Below are 23,771 nucleotides of genomic sequence, written 5' to 3' on the forward strand. Positions count from 1 at the left end.
TTGCTTTTTTTAGGTGCCCTCCGGTGGGGTAGTAACAGTGGAAAGCACTCCTGCCCGATTAGTGGGAGGACCTCTGGCTGATACAGATATTGCTCTTAAAAAACTTCCTATTCGAGGAGGAGCCTTACAGAGAGTAAAAGCAGTGAAAACTGTGAATGAGCCAGAGAAGAGCATTCCCACATAAAATACTCTGGAGACTTTTGGAAATAAATTCTGCTTATAATCTTTTAGTTAAATATCTGTATATATAAATATAAAGCAAATATTTTAGAATAAATATTTTAGTAAAATACTATTAAAATAAAAGCACATATAATATATTTTTATTGAAAATAGCAACACATACTGTGAGAAGAGTTGTCATCAATTTCTTTCTAAAGATTACAGTTCTCTTAACTGAAAATTGTAAAACACGTTGTATCAGTTGACTCTTTCAATTGATGTGAACTACTCCAACTGGTTTAAGCCAAAAAAACAAAACAAAACAAAAACAAAAAACCCAACTTTTACAGGCTCTGGGGCTATCAAATCTAGGACTAATTAAAACTACAGGCATTGTTGGATCTAGGAACTGAAACTCTGTGAGTAGGATCTTCTCCTTCCCTAGCAGCTCCTGAATTATATTCTCCCAGGTTGATATCCAGAAGAAAAGAGTGCATGCCTATCTCTCAACAGTCTCTGCAACTGTCTCTGCATCTTGGGACCTCTGATTGGCCATGTGCCCACTCCTGAACCATTCGTCATGACTTTGGCCAGATATGAGAACTGCCTACACTCAGAGACAGAAGGAAGCCAATCCCATCCAAAGCATATGGATGGAGTAGGGAATCAGGATATTATAAATATATGTTATTATAAGAATATATAAATACTGGGCAGCAAAAACATTTGCAACAAATATGTTGGTCAAAGTAAAATAAGTTCTCTCTCCTATAAAAAGCAAATGTTATTCATAAGCTAAACAATAAAACTAAAATAAACATGTTTTAACTCTTAATATATAAATAAATTCTAATGCTACTTCTCTTCTTTAATGGGGAAGGAAAAGGGGGAATAGGGATAAACTCTTTTGGTGGTGGAGGTATCTTGCCAAATAGGAGGTAGATGCCTTAATGCTAGATGTAGAGCAAAGTGTCTGTGTCCCTGTGTGGCATTATGCGGTTTCCACAGCCTGTCTCCATTTCCGTCAACCCCTTTCTCCACTCAGGAAGCTGCAAAATTGAGTTCATGTCCAGGGCTGGGAGAGACAAGAATCTGTTTTCTCAGAAAGGAAAATATACTGGAGTTTGAGTAGTTTAGACTCTAGGCCCATAGGGTGCACACAGCAGTGTACCGGTTAAATGTGTAACAACCAGCTCTGCAAGGGGAAAAAAGCCCTTATTTGTAGTGTTTGCCCATCCCACTATGACCAATTTCAAGCTACCAACATGGTGCTACTGAATGCAGAGTTGGGAAGACACGCATAGAACCCACTTTCGTTATCAGATAAAAGACGACTCCAGCGCCCCCCTGGGCCTGCCTTCTCTTACTTCCTCTTCCCCCTCCTCCTCCCCCAATTCACATTCCTCCAGGAATTTTTCATTCTTCTGTCTGTGAGGATAGCAGCATCTGCCATGAGAGGAGAAACTGCAATTGTCATTATTGTTCTAATCAGAGTGAGTTACCAGTGGCCTCTCACCCTGGCCCAGCTGCCCATTCTCCTTGTGGCTCACAGGAGTACATAATATGCATCAGCTTATCTGTGAGCTTTGTGCTCTCTTGAATCCCTTTCTCTATTACCACCACCCCCAAGAAGATAGTAGACGGCATAATTTGTTCCTCTTCTTCACAGGCAGCCCTAAGCACAAAGGCTCCATGTAAAGGGGAGTTACTGAGACACAAGAATGGATGGGGGTAGGAACATGCAACAATGAGATGCCCATACAAAAAGCACCAGATACATGTTCAGGTACATCTGAGATACACATAGAATCGAGATGAAGTGTCCATGGCTAAAAGCAATGAATGTTTACTCCATTTTGTAGACTATAAGTTCCTTCCTCAGACTCTAAGCTCCCTAAAGACAAGATAGAAACCATATCTCATTCATTATTTTAACCAACACCTCAGTAAATAAATCATTGAATAAGTGTGATGGTGGCCTTAGCTCCTGGCAACCTTCCCCTCAACTTCTGCAAAGGCAGCAAAGTCCTGAGCTCAAAGGAAAGGTTCAGCCAACAAAATACTATACTGGGAATGCTAAACATGGACATGTTAAAGTAGTTCAAATGTATGTGCTTCACAACAGTGATAGACTTTCTCTAAAATGAGGCATAAATATTATTACATTAATATAACCAGTGGGTAGAAATAGAATTGATATTTCTTGGCTGAACATGATTTTTTGTATGTAGTACAACTTGGTATCTCCAGGTTGTTTAGGACTGACTGCAATCAAAATAATCTGTGAGTTCTGTAGAACTTCTCCCTGCTGTTGTAGACCTTACCCATCAGGAAGAGGAAAGGTAAAATAGGGCAGGTTATTACCTAGCAGCCATTTAACAGAGGAAGAAATGTACACAGATGGAGGGTAGTAAGGTTGCTTAATCCAGACACTTGCACTTGGTAGACAGACAATACCCAAGTTCGCATATTACAATTCCAGCCACCCGGCAGCGAGCCGGTGAAATCAGTCCCTCTGTCTGACAGGGTCACTAATTCTAACATGTCTCCATCTCTTCTCGCATCCTGTGCTCCCACCATACCACTTCTAAGCCCTAGGGGATTGGTGCCTCTCCCATCCAGCCTGGTTGAAAGGTGGACAGTATATTTCCTTCCATGAGTCAACTGATACAAAATTTCAGCTTCCAGACTTCTACTAATAAACTAAATGAAAAGAAAGTCAAGAAAATAAAAACAGAGTTGAGTGAGCACAGATGAAAGTGGCTTCAACACTCTTTGGTAATGAGATTTTTAACACATGAGGGAGGAGTTCATTCCATGATTAGACCCTGTTAGCCAGTGCTTGCTCATATTGGATGAAAACCAGTGAATAATTAGGTGAACAACTTTTGTTCATCTGGTCCTCAGTCTGCCTTCTGGAACACAGGGTACATTTCATATCACAGGAAAAAACTATAGTGTTCACCCTCAGTCTTTCTGGGTCAAATATCCAGTTTATTTAATCATTCCAGACTATGAACCTGGCCAGCCCTTTCTGAAGTGCTACAGTTTGTGATTATTCCTCTACACTGAGACCAAAAGAACCGAACAACAATTTACAGGTGTAACAGGACACATGGAGGGTATAATGAAACTAGTCCCTCTAGTTTTTACACACCTTCTGCCAACATAGCCTGAGCTTACATTAGTTTCATTGGCAACCATGTTTCATAATCGCTTGTATTTATTTTAATTTATGTAGATATTTCCTTTTCAAGGAGATGGAACATAACTCCCCATTCCCTAAAGTGTGGGTAATGCTTAGTGCCTCGCTTCCAAAGAATATAACATAGAAAGAGAAGGGAAAGTAACTTTACAGCCAAGAAACCTGGCAGATACTACCTCAGACAGGGTTAAACGCCATCTGTGTTATGTCATGTTGACAGCATGTACCCTTGATAGGAAGTGCTGAGAACAGTGCTTTACTCCTGTAGTTTTCACCCAAAAAAACCTATAACCCCAGTCTAACCATGAGAAAAACATTAGGCAAACCCAAATTGAGGGACATTCTGCAATACAACTGACCAGCATTGGGAAGTGTCAAGGTCATCAAAAACATCTTCTTAGAGCCTAAGAAGACATGACAACTCATCGTAAGTGGTGTCCTGGATGGGATCCTGGGAAAGAAAAAGGACATTAGGGGAAAAACTAGTGAAATTCAAATAAAATATGAAGTTTAATAAAAAATGTATCAGTATTGGTTCATTAGTTATGACAAACATATGACAAATGTAAGATGTTAACAATAAGAAAAAATGGGTGAGGCATATACCAGAAGTCTTTGCACTAGCCTTGCAACTTTTCTGCAAACTTAAAACTATTCTAAAGTAAAAAGTTTATTTAAAGAAAAAAAAATTATATAGGAAGAGCAGAGGAACTTTAAGCATAGATGCTCATTTTTTATCCATTGTATCACCTCATAAAGAAATATTTGGGGAGCAATATTAGATGTTTTGCTGTCTTTTTTCAGCTTTCAGTGCGCTGGAAAATAACTGGTTATGAGTTAAGCTATATGAGTTCAGCATAAACCCAAAGCTGCGGAACTGACTGAGTCTTTACCATAATACCACTGCAAGAATTGGTGGGTTTGGGGGTTTTTTTTTTTTGGATGATCTGTCTGATCTAGTCTGATGACTCTGAATAGGGCAAAAGAGAAATACATATTGTTCCCCTCTCAACCCTATGTTGGCTACAATTTCTCTTTCTTGGAAAAAAAACATATTTTGACATCATAAAAGTGCTTTTGAATTATATTATTTCCTGCTGCATCTTTGTCCCACAGCAATGACACTCTGGGAGTCAAGGATTGTGTCTGGATTGCTCAGCAGTGTACATCCAAGCTCAATGAATTTTTTTGAATGAATAAGTAAATGATGAAAAAAGAATAAAATTTTCTATATACAAATGACATGATTTGTGCCCCAAACTGGGGGGAGTTAACAGAACATTATATCTAAGTACTATCAAAAAGGTATAAGATGGGGAAAAAAAAAAAAAAAAAAGGTATAAGATGGGGACTTCCCTGGTGGCGCAGTGGTTAAGAATCCACCTGCCAACGCAGGGGACATGGGTTCAAGCCCTGGTCCGGGAAGATCCCACATGCCACGGAGCAACTGAGCCCATGCGCCACAACTACTGAGCCTGCACTCTAGAGCCCTTGTGCCACCACTACTGAAACCCATGCGCCTAGAGCCTGTGCTCTGCAACAAGAGAAGCTACCGCGCTGAGAAGCCCTCGCACTGCAACGAAGAGTAGCTCCGCTTGCTGCAACTAGAGAAAGCACGCATGCGGCAACGAAGACCCAACACAACCAAACATAAATAAATAAATTTATAAAAAAATAAATAAAATAAAAAATAAAATTAACTGCCTTTCTGCTTATTCCTTTTTTAAAATGAGGACTATAAAAATGAGAACATAAAACAAAATTTTAGGCCTTAATGCATAGAAAAATAATATATAGCTTGGTGATGAGATACATATATCAGAAGGCACACAGTACACTATATCAAGATTAAATATTACTTTTTAGGATAATACTGGCATTAGTTTTGGCACAGTTTTAAAGTCAAAATTATGTATAAGATACCTGATAAAACTGGTTACAATTTTACTGCACTGATTTGTTGTATTTAAAAATATGTTGTATTTGCATTTTAAGTGGTTTTTTCTTTTAAAAAAAAAGAGGCTTTACAAAGATGCCTTCTAAATAAAAAATTATTGACAAAATACCCCAAAATATGGAAATGAGAATTCAATAGCCATAAAACAATTACATATCAACAAAAATACAATCTTCATCAATATTAAAGAATTAGAAATAATTTTGATAAATGCTACAGGAAGTATTCGAGCTCATAAATACTGACACAGGGTTAAATTTTCAGGTTGGTGTCATCTTGCTTGAGGTATTTTCTGTGTTCCTTAAATGTAAAACTCATGTTTTGTAAAATCCAGTCCTGTAAGGTTAGAGAGAAAAAATTGTTAACATTTGTTCTAATATGAACTCTTAAGATTCCCTCCCTTTAAACAACCCTATTGAAGAAATTAATTTCAAAAGCCTAAATACATGTTGATGTTTAAAAGTTTTTCAACAAATGTAATATGAATAATTACAGGGCTAAATGGCTTTCTTATGAACTACTCATGGGGAAAAAAAAGATGATAATTTAATGATCTACAAAAATATATCATTCCAAGATCATTTAGAATCTAGTATTTGTACATCAGAGCTCCTGTGGTTTCTAAATAATATAAAATCAGTAAAAATGAAAATCAAAGCTGATCATATTAGGAAAAAATATGGCAAATTTGCTAGCTTGTTAGGTAAACTTTAAAAATCAGAAAGATTAAATATTGAATTTTTAAGAAAACTAAACTGCTATTCTCTTAAGTACACATTTAAATTACCTCCTGTTATCTTCTGTGGAAAATTATACTTGGGGGGCATCACCTCTCTTCTGCCCATTCCATGGGATCTTGAAAGCAAGCAATCTACATACATGTCCCAGAAATCCTGAGCTATGCTTAAGAAGACATTATAATGTCTAGGCCGCTGGGATTTTTGCAGGAACAACATGAAATTCCAGAAAGAATCCACAGTGTGCTCTATCTTGATTTCCTTGAGATCTATCAGTGTCAAAGAGCAAGCATTCCAGCACTGGAGATCAATGTCTTCCATGATCCCTGGGCTGTTGCTGGCAAGCACCCCCTTTTGAAATTCAAAATCTGCATGAATCAGATTTATCAGCATCATGCAGCCCAGCGGCAGGTAGAACCATCTTCTTGTGGCAAAATCCATATTCTATACAGAAAAAAAAAAAAAAAAAAGAAGATATATTTTTAACTTAAAATTATTCAATTACTTGATCTGTTTAAAACTAAAAAATTATAACTACTTATGTATTTGGTTTTGATCAAGCCAAATTTGCCTAGTATGTATTTATTGGTTTTCCTCTAAGTTGCTGACTCTCAGACTTTCCTTCGAAAGGATATAACAACAGCTTTACCAACATTCTGATTCAGGAGCCACTGAAATCCAGCACATGTTTATGAAGTTGTGATAGATTCATTTCATCAAAGACCTTTGGAGCTGAAAGAAACTCTAAAAAGCATGTGTTCCAACCTTCTACTTTTACAGATTAGAAAAATTCTCAGTGATATGATTCAGCAAGTTCTCAGGTCTCCTGTCTCCCTATCCAAGACTCCTACCACAATACATTTCAACCAAGAGGATCAAAATGCAGCCCTTTCTACAGGTAACCATAAAAAAAGGTGTGCGTGGTTTTTTAAAAAGTGACGCTTTCCAATCTATCAAGTGTTGGATGCTCAAGCACCATTTTAGGTTTTAAAGTTACTGATGAAATTTATTCATTGAAAAAATATTTGTTATGCACTGATATCTGGTGGATCCCTGGCTTTTCTCAGGTTGTTCAGGAGCTGGTTAGAGAAGACTAACATACATACACAAAGGAGCACGAAGACAATAAAAGTGATATAAACCAATATGACATGGTGCAGCACCAATAACATTCAGTAAAATCTAGGTGTTTTCTCACGATTCTTTGCACAAGTTTCCCTGAAAACTGATTGTTCAGTATATCAGCCTGAAGCATATAGGTGAAGTCAAGGTCTAAATTCGCTTTGAATGGACCTACCATTCTAGGCTGGCATTGGAAATGTCCCTGACACAACCTTGACAGCCAGGTCGGAGGAGTGGAGCGGCGAGGACAGATCCGGAAGACGGTACTCACCCTCTTCCCCGTAAACTACCGTCCTCCACCCCCCCCCAACACCGCCCCCCCAAAAAGAAGTTAGGTTAAAGAGACAAACCCAACGAAACAAATTTAAACTTAGGTTATTCGGGTCGTTTCACGTTATGGAAAATTGTGCAGGTTTCCCAAACAGAGCTGACAGTGGCCAGTTTATAATACAAAGGACTGAGTGGGACCAGATAATTTTATTCCCCAAGAATTTCAGGTTACCCTCCGGACCAGTGCTCTCCTCCCGGGTCGGGTCACCTGGACGCAGATAGGGAGCCCGTGGGGAATGGTACCTCTCTTAGGCGGCGGAGGCGAACGTCCGGGTGTGATGTCCTGCGTACGCTTCCCTCCCTCGAGGGACGAGGGCGGCTCCTGACTGGAAGGGATAAGAGGTCTCTGAACGGACTCCCACCCCCTGCCCAGCCGAACCCACCCCTGCAGGCTGGTGACAGGCGGAAGCGGTGCTCTGCGACCTGCCGCCAGCGCTCCCCGGGCGCCCTGAACTCGCCCTAGGCAACCGTCTCGGCCGCACCACGCTCGGGAGCCAAGTGGCTCAGGCTCCCGAGCGCTGCGCTGAGGAATCTGCTGCCGCCGCTGGGGGCTCAGAGTCAGCCCTGCAGCCCGAACCAAGCGCCCTTTCTAGAGACTGAGTGAGGGGGCAGAGTGTGTGGCCGCTCTCAAGGCCCCGCCCTCACCTTGCCCACCTCCCCAGTCCCGAGACCCAGGAACAAGGACAGTGTGAAAAAGAGTAAAGTCGCAAGAGTATCTCACTAATGATGATAGATGAAAGATCCTAAACAAATTATTATCAAATCAAATTCAGCAGGATTTAGGAAAATACACATCAGTATCAAGCTGGGATTATCCCAGGGATGCAAAGATCAATTTATGAAAATCAATTAGTGGATTCACCACAAAAACAAATTGAAGAGAGAAACCATTTGATTAAATGCAACACCCATTCAAGATAAAAAGCAATAAAAAACCTCTTAGTAAACTAAGAATAGAAGGGAACTTCCTTAACCTCTTAAATGTTATCCACCAAAACCCTACAGCAAGCATCTTTCTATGGTAAATCTGGTATTCTCTTTTAGAGTCATATACCAAAATGTTCATTGCAGGTCTATTTAGAATAGCCAGAACATGGAAGCAACCTAAGTGTCCATCAACAGATGAATGAATAAAGAAGAAGTGGCACATATATACAATGGAATATTATTACTCAGCCATACAAAGAAACGAAATTGAGTTATTTGTAGTGAGGTGGATGGACCTAGAGTGTCATACACAGTGACGTAAGTCAGAAAGATAAACAATATCTTAGGATATTGAATGACAAGTTACAGCTGACACATTAGGGGAACGGAGATACTTCGTACCAAAGTAAGGTGCCAGACCCAAATTCAGATTTTTAAAGGAAACGTTCATAAAATTCCTGGACCTCTCGGGTCCTCCATCCCCGATGGGCAGGGATAAGAGTGTGCCTGTTCCCTTTCCTCATACTCATTTGGATGTGCCTCCGAGAAGCCTACTGAGAGAATTTACTGTCTTACAGTAAGTGAGTGTGAGTGAGTGAGTGCAGTGGTGAGGCAAAATGACTGTAGTCTTGACTCCTGTCTAGAGAAGTCAAGCAGCCAAGAGATTGGCTCACCAACTGCTTTGATGGTAATGGCAGAGAGTTTCTTTTGTTTGGCCTGCACTCACAAATTTTCCCAGGTGAAGTCTACATAAGGGTTTCCCATGGCCTGGAGGTGGGTAGTATATGAGGAAGAGCTCACCTTGGATTCAGTCCAACAGGGATACAGAAAGGGATCAAGGGGCCTGATCCACAAGGATAAGATCTATGTGGATCCCTGATTTCTGGAGGTAGCAAGGGCAAGGAGAGTCTAAATCTACCACTCAAAATAGAGATCTATCCATTAGGAAAACAGAGGTGAGAGGCTCCAGTGATGGGACTCTTCCAAGTACCCAAAAAAGCACCTATGAGAGAGTCAGCCCTAAATATTTCTCGATCCCAGGACCTCATATCTAGCCCACCAAACAAAGTTCAAGTAAGGATTTTCTTATTATCTTCTTCTTTCTCCCTTTCATGCTCCAACCAAACCTGGAAAGGTCTAAAGCCAAGGTTAGCAAGCTGGCAACTATATCCAGCAATAGCTAAGAGAGGGGAAAAGATGTACCTCTTAAGTTAAATGCAGAGTTTCAATTATTATACAGGAACCTACACTCTAACTTCTGAATCCAGAGTGTTTTGGGCCTTCAAATGTCTTCAAGAATGTTTATTATCTAAGAGTGAGTGGAAATCTTAGAACTCTAATTAAACGGTGGGGGGAAGCTTCCATCATTGAAAAAATTTAAAGAGATAATGGGAAGCAAAAAAACCACACATATATATATGTTTTATTAGGTCTTATGCTTAGGGTTTGTTCGATGTTAAAGTAATTAAAAAAATCATTCACATATAAAGCTTATACCAGCTCTATCCTGTAATGATCCCTAGAGTAAACAACTTATTCTTTACTCTCTCTAGACATAGCCTTATCCTCTCCTTTGTTCAACTACTGCCATGTCTTTCTAACTCATCAGAAACTGTCTTAGCATTCTGTTAGGTCAAGGGATGGCGGGGTGTTGGGGGGCTATGCTTAGTGTAATTGTAAAACATTGTGGGTTCCCCCAGCCTAAGTATTGTCACATACAAGGGTTTGAGCCTAACCTTTCTTACTAAGAAGTATGTAAAAGCATTACACAGAATAAAAAGTTCTATGGATTATATTAGCTTTTGATATCTTCATTTTTTTCTCCTTTGTTAGCATTGAGTTTGGTCAATAAAAATGGGGTATATCCAATATATCTAATATCCTCTCTAATAGATATTTCCAAGTCAAATAAAATACGGTCTGAGAAAAGGACCTAGTGACTGCAATTTTTGTTAAATAGTAAGAACAGAATTAAAGTTCTAGTGAGTTAAAGACTGAATGGGAGATAAGGAAATAGATATAAGAAATTAATACTAAAATATCTGGGAACTCTGCAGTAACCAAATGAAAGATTTAGTGCTGTTGCAAGAACTAGACTGAATGAATAAATAAATTCAAAGGCCAAAAGGAATTATTACCAATTTAATTTTTTAAAAGTATATCTCTTTTAAGTGTCTATGACCCTTAAGAAAGGTTCAAAAACCTGTATATATTTTATACTCTATAAAACTCTTTTTTTAACCTCTTTATTGGAGTATAATTGCTCTACAATGGTGCGTTATCTTCTGCTGTATAACAAAGTGAATCAGCCATACATATACACTTATCCCCATATCCCCTCCCTCTTGTGTCTCCTTCCCACCCTCCCTATCGCATCCCTCTAGGTGGTCACAAAGCACCAAGCTGATCTCCCTGTGCTATGCAGCTACTTCCCACCAACCATCCATTCTATATGTGGTAGTTATACTCTATAAAACTCTTGAACAATATGAGTTCTCAATAAACTTCATTTCCAACCATATCCTCCAATAAGTTATGTGTTCTGCACCATCTCAGAGTATATTCTCTGCCATGAGTCTAAGTAGGCTATATAATGAGTGCAATGTGTACAAATGCTGTTCCATTCCAAAGCTGTAGCTTACCATGTACAGAGTGATAGTCTAACACACATGCCTAGGACAATGATTTACATATTCTTACAATACCTTTATCTAGAAGAGAATATTTTAGCTGATTAATTTATGATGTGGTAGTAATAAAGACAAAATAATACAGGAATAAGCTAATATAAACATTAATTTCCTTATTTTGAATTACTATTCAAATTATCTAAGAATTCTATTTCTCAGTAAGTGGTTACTGCTTTATGAAATATCAGAATAAGTAACAAAGAAAATGGTTTAGGTAAATGAGAACTCAATACACTACCAACTTTCCTGCTGCATGAGTACTCTTGTTTTGGACAAGCAGGAAGCATCATTATCAACGGCCCTTCTGATAATTCCACTGCCATTCTTATACCTGTAGATGATTAAAAGAAAGTATAAAAATAGAGCACTCAGTGACTCATATTATAGCAGAAGCCCCTTAAAACTTTTTTCTTCCTCTAGTACAGATGGTTGACAATGGGGTCTTCAAAACATGATTCAACTATTTCCTAGTATTTCTCTATATATATTTCTAAGAAAATAACCTTTCAGTGATACCCTTCAAATTAAAAACAGGGTGCATTAAAAGCAAAGCAAAATCATGTTCAATAGAAATAAGTTTTTTCCACTCACTATGAATTCAGGTATCAATAATATTAAAATTTGCTTCTTTCATTAACACAACTACTGTGCTTAATTATTCTTACTTAGTTATTCCAGTAACCAAGGCAGTGTTCTAGCACACAGCTGAGTGTGTGGGACAAATTAGGAGCTTGGTCATTGTTACATGAATGAATAAATGAAGAAACTATAAATCCTTAGGAAGAAAGGCAATAAATCCACTTGTTTTTTCTTTACATAGGCCTTGTTTCAAGACAATAATTACATGATCTAAGGCCCTTACTTTGACAATACTACATTTTAACTTAGAGATGAAGAACTTAAGATGGTATATAGCTCTCATTTGTTCAGTCCATTTACTTTTATCATCTAGGAGAACATTTTATCGTAGAGTGTAAGACCCCAATTTATAATGATTCTCAGAGTAACAATATTTTTAACAGTATGAAACTAAAAGAATATTTGACGTTAGTTTTGAGGATTATAAGGCTGTTGAGTGAGAATAACTTTATGCCCCACTTCAGGTAATTCATATGTCATAGGAATTAGCAATCTAGCTATTGTCTTTCCTAAAAAAATAAATTAACTAACAAATATTCAGAGAGTATATATTGAGCCAAAGGACCTGTTAGGAAATATAAAAAAGAGTAAGGTGTAGACATCTCAATAGTTGATGGTAACATATCCCCCTTAAAAATCTTTTCAGGATCAAGGTGGCAATAAGATATAAAGATGGAATGTCCAAGAAAGGAACTTTATAAATGTTCCCATCTGAAACATGGATACAGCAGTCATGCTGAGCCCATGAGGGGATCTTGAATCCAGTGATCTGATTAAATCTGTATGTTTAAAGGGGAAAAAAAAAAATACAACTCCTCTGGAGATCATACGGATAAAGGACTATAGTGAACAAGACCGTTGTGTTGTATTATTTTCTTTGTATATGAAAGCTAGTGAAACCTGCTAAGTTGGGTTATAGAATCAATAAAGTAATTAAAGGTAGACTGAATCTTATAGAAACAATGTCAGCTGCTACCTTCTCTTATACAAAGGATACCAAAAAGCCTCCGCTTCTTTCACATATTCCCCCCATGGAAGGATCTCCCACACTAACGCTTGAATTTTTTTAGTAGAAGCTAGAGCCTTTTATTCATTTCACAATTACAGATAAAAACTAAAAGTAAATGCCCTGAGAATCAACACACTGACTTAAAATCACATCAGCTTGTAAAATGCAGGTATCAAAGCTATGCCTGAGATCCAGTTTTGATAGATACTGTGAGGGGAAAGCAGAAGGGTACTTAGTACCTGTAGTAAGAAGAGGCAATTAAAAGAAAGGGAGTGGGGGATGCAGAAAAGGGAGGTTAAGAACTAAAAAAAACCCAATTATTTCAACGTTCTGTCTTTGGGGTGGCTCCAGAAGAGAAACTGCAGAGAAGAAGCATTTTCTTAGGACGTACTAGTAAATCCAATTTAATGATTACTTCTTGCTAACCTATATCATTATAACAAAAATTACAGATGATGAAGAGTATCAGAAAGTTAATATCACAGCAAATGCTGAGGTAAATTACCTCTTGAGTAACTATATTAATAGAGAGAAGTGGGATGATTATAAAATAGCATTATAAAGTGCTAGATTTCTTAATTATATTTGTTCAATTTATGCTTAAAGTAATAAACTACACTAAAATGTTTATTAGATTAAATGTAATGTGGTATTCAGGATTGAATCCTGGAACAGAAAAAGGTTATTGTTGAAAAACTAGTGAGATCAAATGAAGTCTATAGTTTGGTTAAGAGTATTGTAGCAACATTAATTTCCTAGTTCTGACAAATGGTTATACAAGACGTTAACTTTAGGGCAAGCTGAGTTAAGGGTATATAGGACTCTGGGCTATCTGCAACTTCCTGTAAATTTAAATTATTCCAAAATAAAATGATTATCAGAATGCTTATTATTTTTATTAGAATAATTCTAGTTTACAACTTTTTTTTTTTTTTTTTTTTGCGGTACACAGGCCTCTCACTGTTGTGGCTTCTCTCATTGCGAGGCACAGGCTCTGGACCCACAGGCTCCGCGGCACGTGGGATCCTCCCGGACCGGGGCACGAACCCGTGTCCCCTGCATAGGCAGGCGGACTTTCAATCATTGCGCCACCAGGGAAGCCCTAGTTTATAACATTAAAAAAAATCAAATTGTACATATGCCACTGGCTCATTTGAGACTATCGTGCTTATTATGAAAAATTCTCTAGTGCCTGAGTTTAATGGTTTGCCTATACTTTAATCTTAGCAGCCATGGGGAAGGCATTCTATCCACTCAGTGGCAGAACTAATAATAGTTTCTGTCAGTAATGACTTATGCATCAGGGTCATCTCACCTCCTGTTCATTTTAGCTGAACATTTAAAGGGGACGACTTACATTTCATGTTTCTTTTACTATCTGGTAACCAGAGCTGTAATAAATATTTTAGGCACTGACGGTGTTTTGTTCAAGAAAAATATTACGTTTTCTCATTTGTTTATAGTACCTACTGTTCCTCAGTATTTTGAGATGTTTTTATATCAACTTCCCATTTATTTTTATCTGCTGTTATCATGTTCCCTTGTAAAAGTTTTGACAAGGAAAACAATTTGGGCCTGTGTTCACTAATTTAAAAAATAAACCTTAGAAAATAAATAAACAGATTGGGCTCAACATAATTCTGAGATTGTAAGACCTAGTAAAGATAATAATCCAAATGGCAGCAAATGTTACTAAGATTAAACTAAACACCTACTTAGTAATAACCTTATTTCTTCCTTCCTTCCTTCCTCCCTCTCGGTCTCCCTCCCGCTCCCCGTCTCCCTTTCTTTCTCTTTCTTTCTTTCCCCTGCCTCTTTCTTTCTTTCCCCTGCCGCGTGGCTTGTGGGATCTTAGTTCCCTGACCAGGGGTTGAACCCGGGCCCTCGGCAAAGAAAGCGCCGAGTCCTCGGCAAAGAAAGCGCCGAGTCCTCACCACTGGACCGCCAGGGAATTCCCATCCTAATTTCCTGATTAATTAATCATTACAGGTTAAGTGACAATTATAGTTTTATTGATAGGGGTGGGGTACAGGGATGTTCAGTAGCAGGAAGGGAATCAAGAGTGAAAGGGATAGTTGTTACACCGTGTATTTCCTAACAATCACTGTCATAAGTGAGGGGTAGAAACAGGAGAAGGATTCTCAGTTTCGAGCTCATAAAGATTATCAGGCTGGCAGCGTAGTGCAGGGCCGCCTAGCAGGGCTGTGTACCTCTGCCCACTGCGCGAGGGCAGGGGAAGACGGGGTGGGTGGGGCGGACGGAGACGCAGTCACTCTGCTGGTCCTGCCCAGCTCGAGAAAAGGGAATCTAATTCTCACAAAGGCGCGCTGCAAATGAGAGTTGAATAATGACCCATAGTATCTACCGGACCCCTAGAAGCTACTACCTGACAAACAGTTGCAAGATTCCTTCCCAACAGAACACAGTGAAATTCTTACAGATCTCAGATCCTGACCTTTGGATTCCAAATTTTAAATTCATTGTCTCTTGGAAGATTTTGCTGGATATCACTCAGCTAGTCAACGAATTAACAGCTTTTTTCCCAGTTGAGTTTCTGAGTCTTTTACGAGTTTGCTTTTATTGTCCGTGGGAGGTGTTTTGTTTTGTTTTTCCACTCTGCTTCGCCGAGAGTAAAGATTGAGGTATCTTGTGGTTTCCTTAATTAGCATAAAAACTCCTCCAAGGCAGCAAAGTCTCCAGTGCCATCCTACTCAAAATATTCCTGAGGCACCTACTCCACATCCGACTGCCCCCGGTCACATTGCCTCTCAACATTTTCTCACCGTTTTACCCCGCTTGCTTCTAAACAGACACCGCCTTCCCACTCCCCGTGGGGCACAGCAAAACGCATGCGCACGTTTCCGTGAGCGCGCGCGCCTTACGGCCGCTGAGGCTGTCCTGCGTCAGAGTGAGGATACAAAATAACAGCGGCGGGTGGTGATGACGTTAGAAGAGTGCGCCGCACTTCGGTGCGAACAGCTTCCGCGGGTGTGAATGCTCGCCCATCGCGGGCATGGTGACCTGCAGTCGGGTGTTGCTCAGAAAGGTCCGTGATTGGTGCCCCTCAGCCTGATGTCCGATGCCTGGTGCTTCTAGCCCCACCTGAGGGCTCTGGTTCTCCTTCGCCTCCATCCCTCACCACTGTTTTCTTCCTGGGGGCCTCTTTCCTGCTTCTTTTCTACCATAGTCCTCTCCTTTTCGCCCCTCAAGGAGTCGGGCTTGGCCTGTAAAGGGTGAGGAGGGCGTGTCTAGTCTACCGGGCATGGTTAGGACGGTTGTTTGGAACAGGGTTTGAGATTTTTCAAGGGAATTGTGCGCACGTGGGATGAAGAGCTGGGGTAACTGCCTGCTGTTCATGCAATACGGTGTATGTGAAGTGTAGGTTTGACTTTTTCTTTTGGCTCAAATAGTGTATTTTCCTCCTTTTAAGGAATAATATCCATAACTTGTTTTTACATATTTTTTCACTGAGTGCATTGTTATTAAGAGCTTTCTAAAGGCAACTTTGCATCAGTAAACGAAAATAGGTAACTGACTTGCCTTCTTGCAAGAAACTAGGTCAGCTTTTGTGCAGTGCGGGTTTTAGAATCGTTTCTGTAAAAAATTTACAGTCGCTTTTCAAATTTAAAAACCTCTTTAACATCCTTACTAGAAATGTTTTTTGAAACCTGCTGTCATCAAGTTTGGTCATTACCTTATTACTAAGGACGAGATTGAGATATTACTTTTAAGTTTGAGTTCTAAATCTATGAACCTGATAAATCTAGAGCAGTAAAAAATGTGTCACATATTGAAAGGAACTTTAAAAACAGGAGGTTTCTTTTTGTCGGAGGAAAGGCATGGTTAGTAATACCATGGTTAGTAAAGTTTTACTTTATTCAACCCTCTATTTTCCAGAAAACAGGTGGTCAGAAGAAGAGAGACTTGTGAAAGATAGTACTTGGGCATATAGGATAACTAATCTGTAAGCTAAAAAAGTGAACTACTGCATTTTTTGCTGGATATGTTATTAAATGCTAGTTGTGTAACTTTACTGCCATAACAGTCACTTCCAGTCGATGTTGTTTGCAAGGGGAATCTACCTCTTCACTTAACCTGTGATGCATTTCTGATCTAGCTCTATCCAGCCAAAGCATAAGTTCGTCAGCCTCCAGAGAAAAATACTCTGGTTAGCCCTTAAGTTCACGTTTTGTATATTCCTTCCACTCATACAGTACTCTGTTTCGTGACTATATTTGCCTACTCAAATGAAAAGCTGTGCTTTGAATCTTTGCTGTATAACTATCCACTGCAATCTCAAGTCTAGACAGATTTATCGGAATCAGCAAAGGAGCTTTTGATAAATGTGCTGGCTTACGCTATTCTCATTCCCTCCTCCAGAGTATCAGAATGGTCAGTGGAGTGTATGCATTTTTGAAAAAAGTTCCCAGATGTTTTCGATACTTAAAACTATCCTAAATGATTAAAGATGTGAAGATTATGAATTTAAGAAATTACTTTGTGAGGAATTTTGATAGCCCAGGGGGTTAAGACATAGGATCTTACCTGCACGAAGTTCTTGATTTAGTGAGGGAAACAGAAATAAACCCTAAATACAGTGTATGATTTCTAGAGATCTAATAATAGAGATATAATCCAATTACTGAGAGCCCAGGAAAATCAATGGTAAGTGTTGGTTAAAGGAATTAAGAAAGACATCGGAAAATATGACATTCAGATGGGTTTATGATAGAAAAGAACAAATGACATTGTAAGTAGATGGAGAAGCATGAGCAGAATGCCATGGAGAAGTGACAGTATATTGTGTAGCATAGAGCAAAGAGAGGAAGAGGATATTGGGGGGGGGGGTTGAATGAATGGAAATGAAATGGGAAGGGTAGGTTAAGAGCTTTGAATATAGCACTGAGAATTTTAGACTTTATTTCATAAACGGCAAAAAAACATGAATGGTTTTTGAGTAAGGGAGAAACATGTTGAGAGATCAGATCCATTGTCAGAAAAATCGCTCCGCAGTGAGACAGAGGATGTGTTGAGGAAGGAATGACTAGACATTGAAAGACCAGTTAGGAGCTAATGTAATGATCAAGATACTAGGGTAGTTAATTGTGCCAAAAAAGGAAAGATAGAAGGGCTTGGGGAAGAGAAGCAGGTATAGTCTAAGATCCCCATATGTGGTCTCAGCGAGTAGATAAACTATCGTTTCATTATTTGTGAGAACATTGGAGGAACAGAATTTACCTAGGGAAAAGTTTGGTTTTGTTATATAACATGTATTTAGCTGACTATTATCCTTTCAATACCTAAGAACAAGTTATATATTTGAGGGGTTTCAAATATAAGTTCAATACTGATCTCGTTCTCAGTTGTTTTATACTATTAAGCTCACATCTGGTGGAGATGTCCAACTAACTGGGATAGAGAATATTTCACCTAGGTGATAGTTACTGGTACAAACTGAGATCACCTAGGGGAAAAAGTCTAGATTGAAAAGTGGGCCAGTGTCAGAGACCTTCGGTATTAGAAGGACAACAACTGATAGTGAAAAACAGGGTCTTAAGAGCGTTAATCTAATGGGAAAGTGAGGTCAGACAGGAGGTAAACTAAGAAAAGACAATAAATGTGGTATACGGAAAGCCATTTTTTTTAGGAGTTTTAGTGGCAACAAAGAATTAGAAAGGAGTTCAAAATTGGTAAGCACATGTGGTATACAAATGTCCTCCTTCTCTTTTTAAGTATGGAGACTTCATTGATAACCTGAGACTCTTCACTAGGGGAGGAAGTGGTGGAATGGGCTACCCGCGCTTAGGTGGAGAAGGTGGAAAAGGTGGTGACGTCTGGGTTGTAGCCCATAACAAAATGACTTTAAAACGACTTAAAGATAAATATCCTCAGAAACGGTTTGTGGCTGGAGAAGGAGCAAACAGTCGGTAAGTATTTAACTGAATGGCTTTGTATGAAATTAATTCCCCCCGGAAGAAGAAAAAAAAGTTGAGATAAAAATTTAATTGGTAATTTGAAGTAAATAATATCCTGGATTTGTAACTGAGCAAAAATCTACTATTTTTGTCTCTAGTAAATATAAAAGATAGGTACTATGGAATGTTCTGATGTTTTTAAACTTTTTATCCTTTTCTTCTCCCAGTGTCTGTTTATATTCTTTTATACTTTCTTTGTAGAACCAGAAAATGATCTGAATCCCCACTGTTTTCTTCTAAAATTATCTTTGACAGTCTTTAGGAAACTTTCTAGAATCTTAACTGGCTACTCCACCCCACTGCCACCCATAGTTCTGCCAGCATCTTGTAGGCAGTACTTCAAATTTAGAGCCTGTTTTTTGCTGCATCTCTTGAATGTTTTCCTTTTGCCTCTATTTTGATTTTCTCTCTGTGACAGCAAAATCTTCCCTTTGTTTTTTGTTAATGTTTGCTATTTTCTGTGGAACATATTATGTTGGCCTCAACATATGAGAAGAATTTTTTCTTTCATTGTAAAGAAAACAAAGAAAAAAATTCTTAAAGCTTCCATCAAAATGCAGGCTATGGTTCCTCAGGCCTCTGTCATTCTGTTGTTCCTTATGAGGTGTTGGTATAAAAGTTAAGCTTTCTGTTCCTTTTTTCTTTCCCTTTCCCAAGGAAGTGTTTGGGTATATTTATTTGTCACAATCGTAGAGGATGGAATGTGGCACTTGCTTGGGGGATGAGTGTAAGCAAGGGGTAGAGTCTGGATATAGGCTAAACACCCTGTAACGCAGGGTGAGGAATGACCCCAACAACAACAACAAATTATCCTGCCCCAAATATCCACCAGCATCCTCTGCTGGTAGAGGAATCCTTGGAGAAACCCCTTAAATTTCTTTTGAGCATTTTTGTTTATGAATAGTCTTTACAGGGCAAATTTTGAGAGCCCTATATTAGAATTCAGTAATCAGAGTTGTAAGATCAGAATGTCATTTTATTATTTTGATGTTACAGGTAGAAAATAACTGCAGTTTATATCCTAAAGAAAATTTTTTCATCATTTAATAATTTCTTTTGAAAATTAAGGTTGCTGTAATTCCAACCTTATTTTGTGTTTAGATAAGTGATATGCTAAAGATGGTCTATAACGTTTAAATGTTAAGAAGATTTAAATAGAACAGTTACTGCGATTGTGTGTTGGAATTTTTAGAATGTAGAGGCTTAAATCTAAAGGATTAATAGGAGCCAACTGGATGAAGGGGAGGAGAAAGCATTACAGGAAAGATAACAACATGAACAAAGGCCCAGTGATAGAAGACAAACACCAGTATAAAACACTAAAAGAAGGTCAGTGTGGCTGGAATGCAGAAAACACAGAATGTAGAGGAAGATGAGACTAGAAAGATAGGTACAAGCCAGACCTTCGTCATTTCTGAAATACTGCAGTATTCTCCAAATTGGTCTCCTTCTCCAGTCTCAGTCATCACCTCCAATCCATTCTTTTTCCAATTATGTCTACAGTGCTTTTTCTGTAACACCAATTTATTAATGTCACTTGCATATTTAAAATTCTTCAGTGTTCCCCATCAATCTAAGATAATATTCAAACTCTAACATAGCATATCAGGCTCTTTGTGATCTGGACTGCAGTGTCTTCCACCCCACTTCTGCTATGCTTATGCTAGAAATAACTATTGTTTCACCAAATACCTTGTTCCCTCCTAATCCGGGATGTGTGTGAGTGTTTTTTGTTTTTTGGTTTTTTTTTTTTTTTTTTTTGGTTTGGTTTTCTTTCTCTTTGCCAACACTTTCTTGCCTTGATTATCTGGCAAAATCTTATTCCCCTTCCGAGACTTGTTCTACCCGGAAATAACCACTATTAACCTTTTCATGACTTTTCTAAGACTTTTGTGTGTCTCTACCCAAATGTAATTAAATGTGTCTGTAAAATTGGGGGATACAAAAACAAGAGCACAAAATTTTGCAACTTTCTCTTTTAACTTTTTTTTTTCCATCCCAGAAAATTGTTAAGCATGGCTGCATAGTCTTACAGTATTGGAAATAACGTAAATTATTTTGTCATTCATCTATTTAGGTAATTATTGATTTTTTTTAACTGTTACTGTCACAATGCAGTACACATCTTTGTGTATATAATAGTTTACATGGTTGTTCAATTTCTTTTTTTTTAGGATAAATTCCCAGAAGTGGAATTACTAGTTAGAAGCTTGTACCACTTTATCCTTTCTTGAGCAGTTTAAGAATTACCATATGAGCCTCCTATAATTAAAGTACTCTCATTTCAGGTCATTTTTTAAAAAGCCTTGTTATTCACTGGATTTTCCATTTTTTTTCTAGTTTATTCATGTTGCAATGATCTCTTCCTTTCAAACATACAGTATTTTAGTTCATTATGAGTTAAAATGACTTTTGGTAGTTAGCTTGGTAACTTAAATCATTACTTAATATTATTTTTATTGAGATACAGTAGTCTAAAATGCAAATAAATAAATAGGGATAATTTTATTTTTTCTCCATTATTTGGCCATTTAACATCTGCATTATAAGAATTGGTTGCTAGTCTTCTTTGTATACCATTGTATTTGCTTGAAACATCAACCATGTAATCTAGCAGATTTTCTTTATGTTAATTTAGCTTTATTTTTTTATAGAGTTAGTGCACTGAAAGGCTCCAAAGGAAAAGACTGTGAAATTCCTGTACCCGTGGGTATTTCAATAACTGATGAAAATGGTAAAATTATAGGTAAGTGTATTGTAGATTCTAAGGTTGTGAAAAATGTGCTCATTTTCTAAAATTGAGATCTGTGAGGAATAGCACCTCTTAAGTTTCAGGATTTTTTTTAAACGTTAAGTATTTTAGCTGCTAGTTTATAAAACAGCTTTTAAAAACATAGCAGTTCAGGGCTTCCCTGGTGGCACAGTGGTTGAGAATCCTCCTGCCGATGCAGGGGACATGGGTTCGTGCCCCAGTCCGGGAAGATCCCACATGCCGCGGAGCGGCTAGGCCCGTGAGCCATGGCCACTGAGCCTGTGCGTCTGGAGCCTGTGCTCCGCAACGGGAGAGGCCACAACAGTGAGAGGCCCACGTACCACAAAAAAACAAAAACAAAAACATAGCAGTTCAGAATTAGCTGCTAGATTTAAAATTATTTTAAAGATGTAAGAGTATTTACTCGGTTTTAAAACAAATAACTAGCATTTTTTCAGCCACTTGCAAAAGTGTTTTCTCGGGGTCAGATTTTTAATAGAAACTTGATGCTATTGTTTAGCCCTTTAGATTTCTAAACTGGAATTTCCTGGCATCTGTTTCTGAAAGAAAAATGTCATTAATGATTAGCTCCACTTACTAATCTTTGCTTTAAGTATCTTTATCTCTCTTTTTAAGGAGAACTCAATAAAGAGAAAGACAGAATTTTGGTAGCTGAAGGAGGTCTTGGTGGTAAATTACTTACAAATTTCTTACCATTGAAAGGCCAGAAACGAGTAATTCACCTTGATCTAAAACTTATAGCTGATATAGGCTTAGTGGGGTAAGTATCATTCATATTTTTATTCTTATACTTTCAGAGAGATAGTTCATGAATAGGAAGTAAATATAAATGGTAATTTGGGGCCAGCATTATTTCTAGTTTATGGAATTTTGTGTATTTTTTGTGTACTTTAAGAATATGCTGCTTAGGGACATATATACACTATCAAATGTAAGTTAGATAGCTAGTGGGAAGCTGCTGCATAGCACAGGGAGATCACCTCTGTGCTTTGTGACCACCTAGAGGGGTGGGATAGGGAGGATGGGAGGGAGGGTGACGCAAGAGGGAAGAGATATGGGAACATATGTATATGTATAACTGATTCAGTTTGTTGTAAAGGAAAAACTAACACACTATTGTAAAACAATTATACTCCAATAAAGATGTTAAAAAAATAAAAAATAAATAAAAAAAATAAAAGAATATGCTGCTTAAAAAAAAGAGAATATGCTGCTAATATTGCCAACATAGAGTTTCATAGTCACTATTCATTTGTCAAAGATCATAGCAATTGAACAGGGCAGTGGAAATGTTAGACAATAAATAAACACAGAAAAATCAATCAAATACAAAAGAATGTTACCAAGTATTAAAGAATAAAATTAGAAATCCAAACAAGCCACATTTTAAAAAGTGTATAGAAGGAAATAAAAAGTAGGGGGAAAATGACCAAGATATTCTTACAAGTCTTAATAGAGGTATTGAAGTATCATTAATCAGATGGCTAAAGGCTGGTACAGATGATCTCAACCATCAACTTTACACACTATTGAGCACTAAGCTGGATCTTGCTATGACCATTTCCCTATCCTTCACTCTCTGTTTAGGAGCTGTCCGTTCTCAGTGCTGCAGACCTTCCAGTGTTGTCGTCTTCCACCAGCCTCCATTCTTTCATCAAACAATGCTACTTAGCTGTAGGGTTTGCAGTGCTGGCACATAAATGGAGGGAGATAGATAGCAAGATAGAAAGTAGGTAAAGGAAGGGAAAACTTCAGCTTTGCGTGTGTCCTCTCCCTCTCTGTCTTCCTCTCCTAAGTCCCCCTATAGCATTGCACAATAGTCAGATGGAAGGCCTCAGGAAAAGGGAGGGGAAACTGCTGCTTTACTCCAGCTGCCTGTTCCATGCCTCGCTTTCCCATAGTTTCTTTCTAAGCTCTTTTCATCTTCCTCTTCCTGCATCTCACTTATTCTTTACCACACTCTTCACTCTGAATCCCTCACCTCTTTCCATGCCTGTTTAGGTCTTACCAGCAGTGGCTTGGAGTTCACAGAAGCCTCATTCCTGCTGAAATTGTAACAGAGAAAGATGTGATCCTGGCATTTAAGCTTGCCATTCGCACTTAATATTTTCAATGAAACATAGTTATGAGGGTTATGAGTCATAGGTTCTGTAATACTATATATTTTTAGGAACGTTATGGACTTGATAGGGTTTTGTGGATAAGACTGAGAATCCAGCCATTCACTTTCTCATTTCGTAGGAAA

General features: G+C 38.3%; 2 protein-coding genes and 1 long non-coding RNA gene across 4 annotated transcripts in view; 2 read left to right on the top strand and 1 right to left on the bottom strand.

Moving 5' to 3' along the window:
- CFAP69 (cilia and flagella associated protein 69) overlaps window positions 1–3,134 on the top strand; it is a 70,491-nt gene extending 67,357 nt beyond the window's left edge. Inside the window, exon 23 of the mRNA XM_059075013.2 lies at window positions 14–3,134. Within this exon, the coding sequence (XP_058930996.1) occupies window positions 14–184 (171 nt within the window). The 3' untranslated portion in view covers window positions 185–3,134. The remainder of the gene's footprint in view (window positions 1–13) is intronic.
- Window positions 3,135–6,082: 2,948 nt separating this feature from the next.
- Window positions 6,083–23,771, bottom strand: part of FAM237B (family with sequence similarity 237 member B) — a 61,342-nt gene continuing 43,653 nt past the window's right edge. Inside the window, exons 5-7 of one of the 2 annotated variants that reach the window (XM_067042483.1) lie at window positions 11,369–11,461; window positions 7,757–7,839; window positions 6,083–6,505 (exon numbers count right to left, since the gene is read on the bottom strand). In XM_067042483.1, the coding sequence (XP_066898584.1) occupies window positions 6,083–6,505; window positions 7,757–7,839; window positions 11,369–11,453 (591 nt within the window). In that variant the 5' untranslated portion in view covers window positions 11,454–11,461. Of the gene's footprint in view, window positions 6,506–7,756; window positions 7,840–11,368; window positions 11,462–23,771 lie in introns of those variants that run through there. The other variant, XR_010842212.1, reaches the window with a different exon arrangement.
- LOC131762415 (uncharacterized) overlaps window positions 15,108–23,771 on the top strand; it is a 37,451-nt gene continuing 28,787 nt past the window's right edge. The window contains exons 1-4 of the long non-coding RNA XR_010842213.1: window positions 15,108–15,824; window positions 18,512–18,705; window positions 21,408–21,499; window positions 22,142–22,286. This is a non-coding gene — a long non-coding RNA (uncharacterized lncRNA). The remainder of the gene's footprint in view (window positions 15,825–18,511; window positions 18,706–21,407; window positions 21,500–22,141; window positions 22,287–23,771) is intronic.

This window comes from Kogia breviceps, chromosome 9 (assembly GCF_026419965.1).
Source record: "Kogia breviceps isolate mKogBre1 chromosome 9, mKogBre1 haplotype 1, whole genome shotgun sequence".
NCBI classification, from domain to species: Eukaryota; Metazoa; Chordata; class Mammalia; order Artiodactyla; family Physeteridae; genus Kogia; species Kogia breviceps.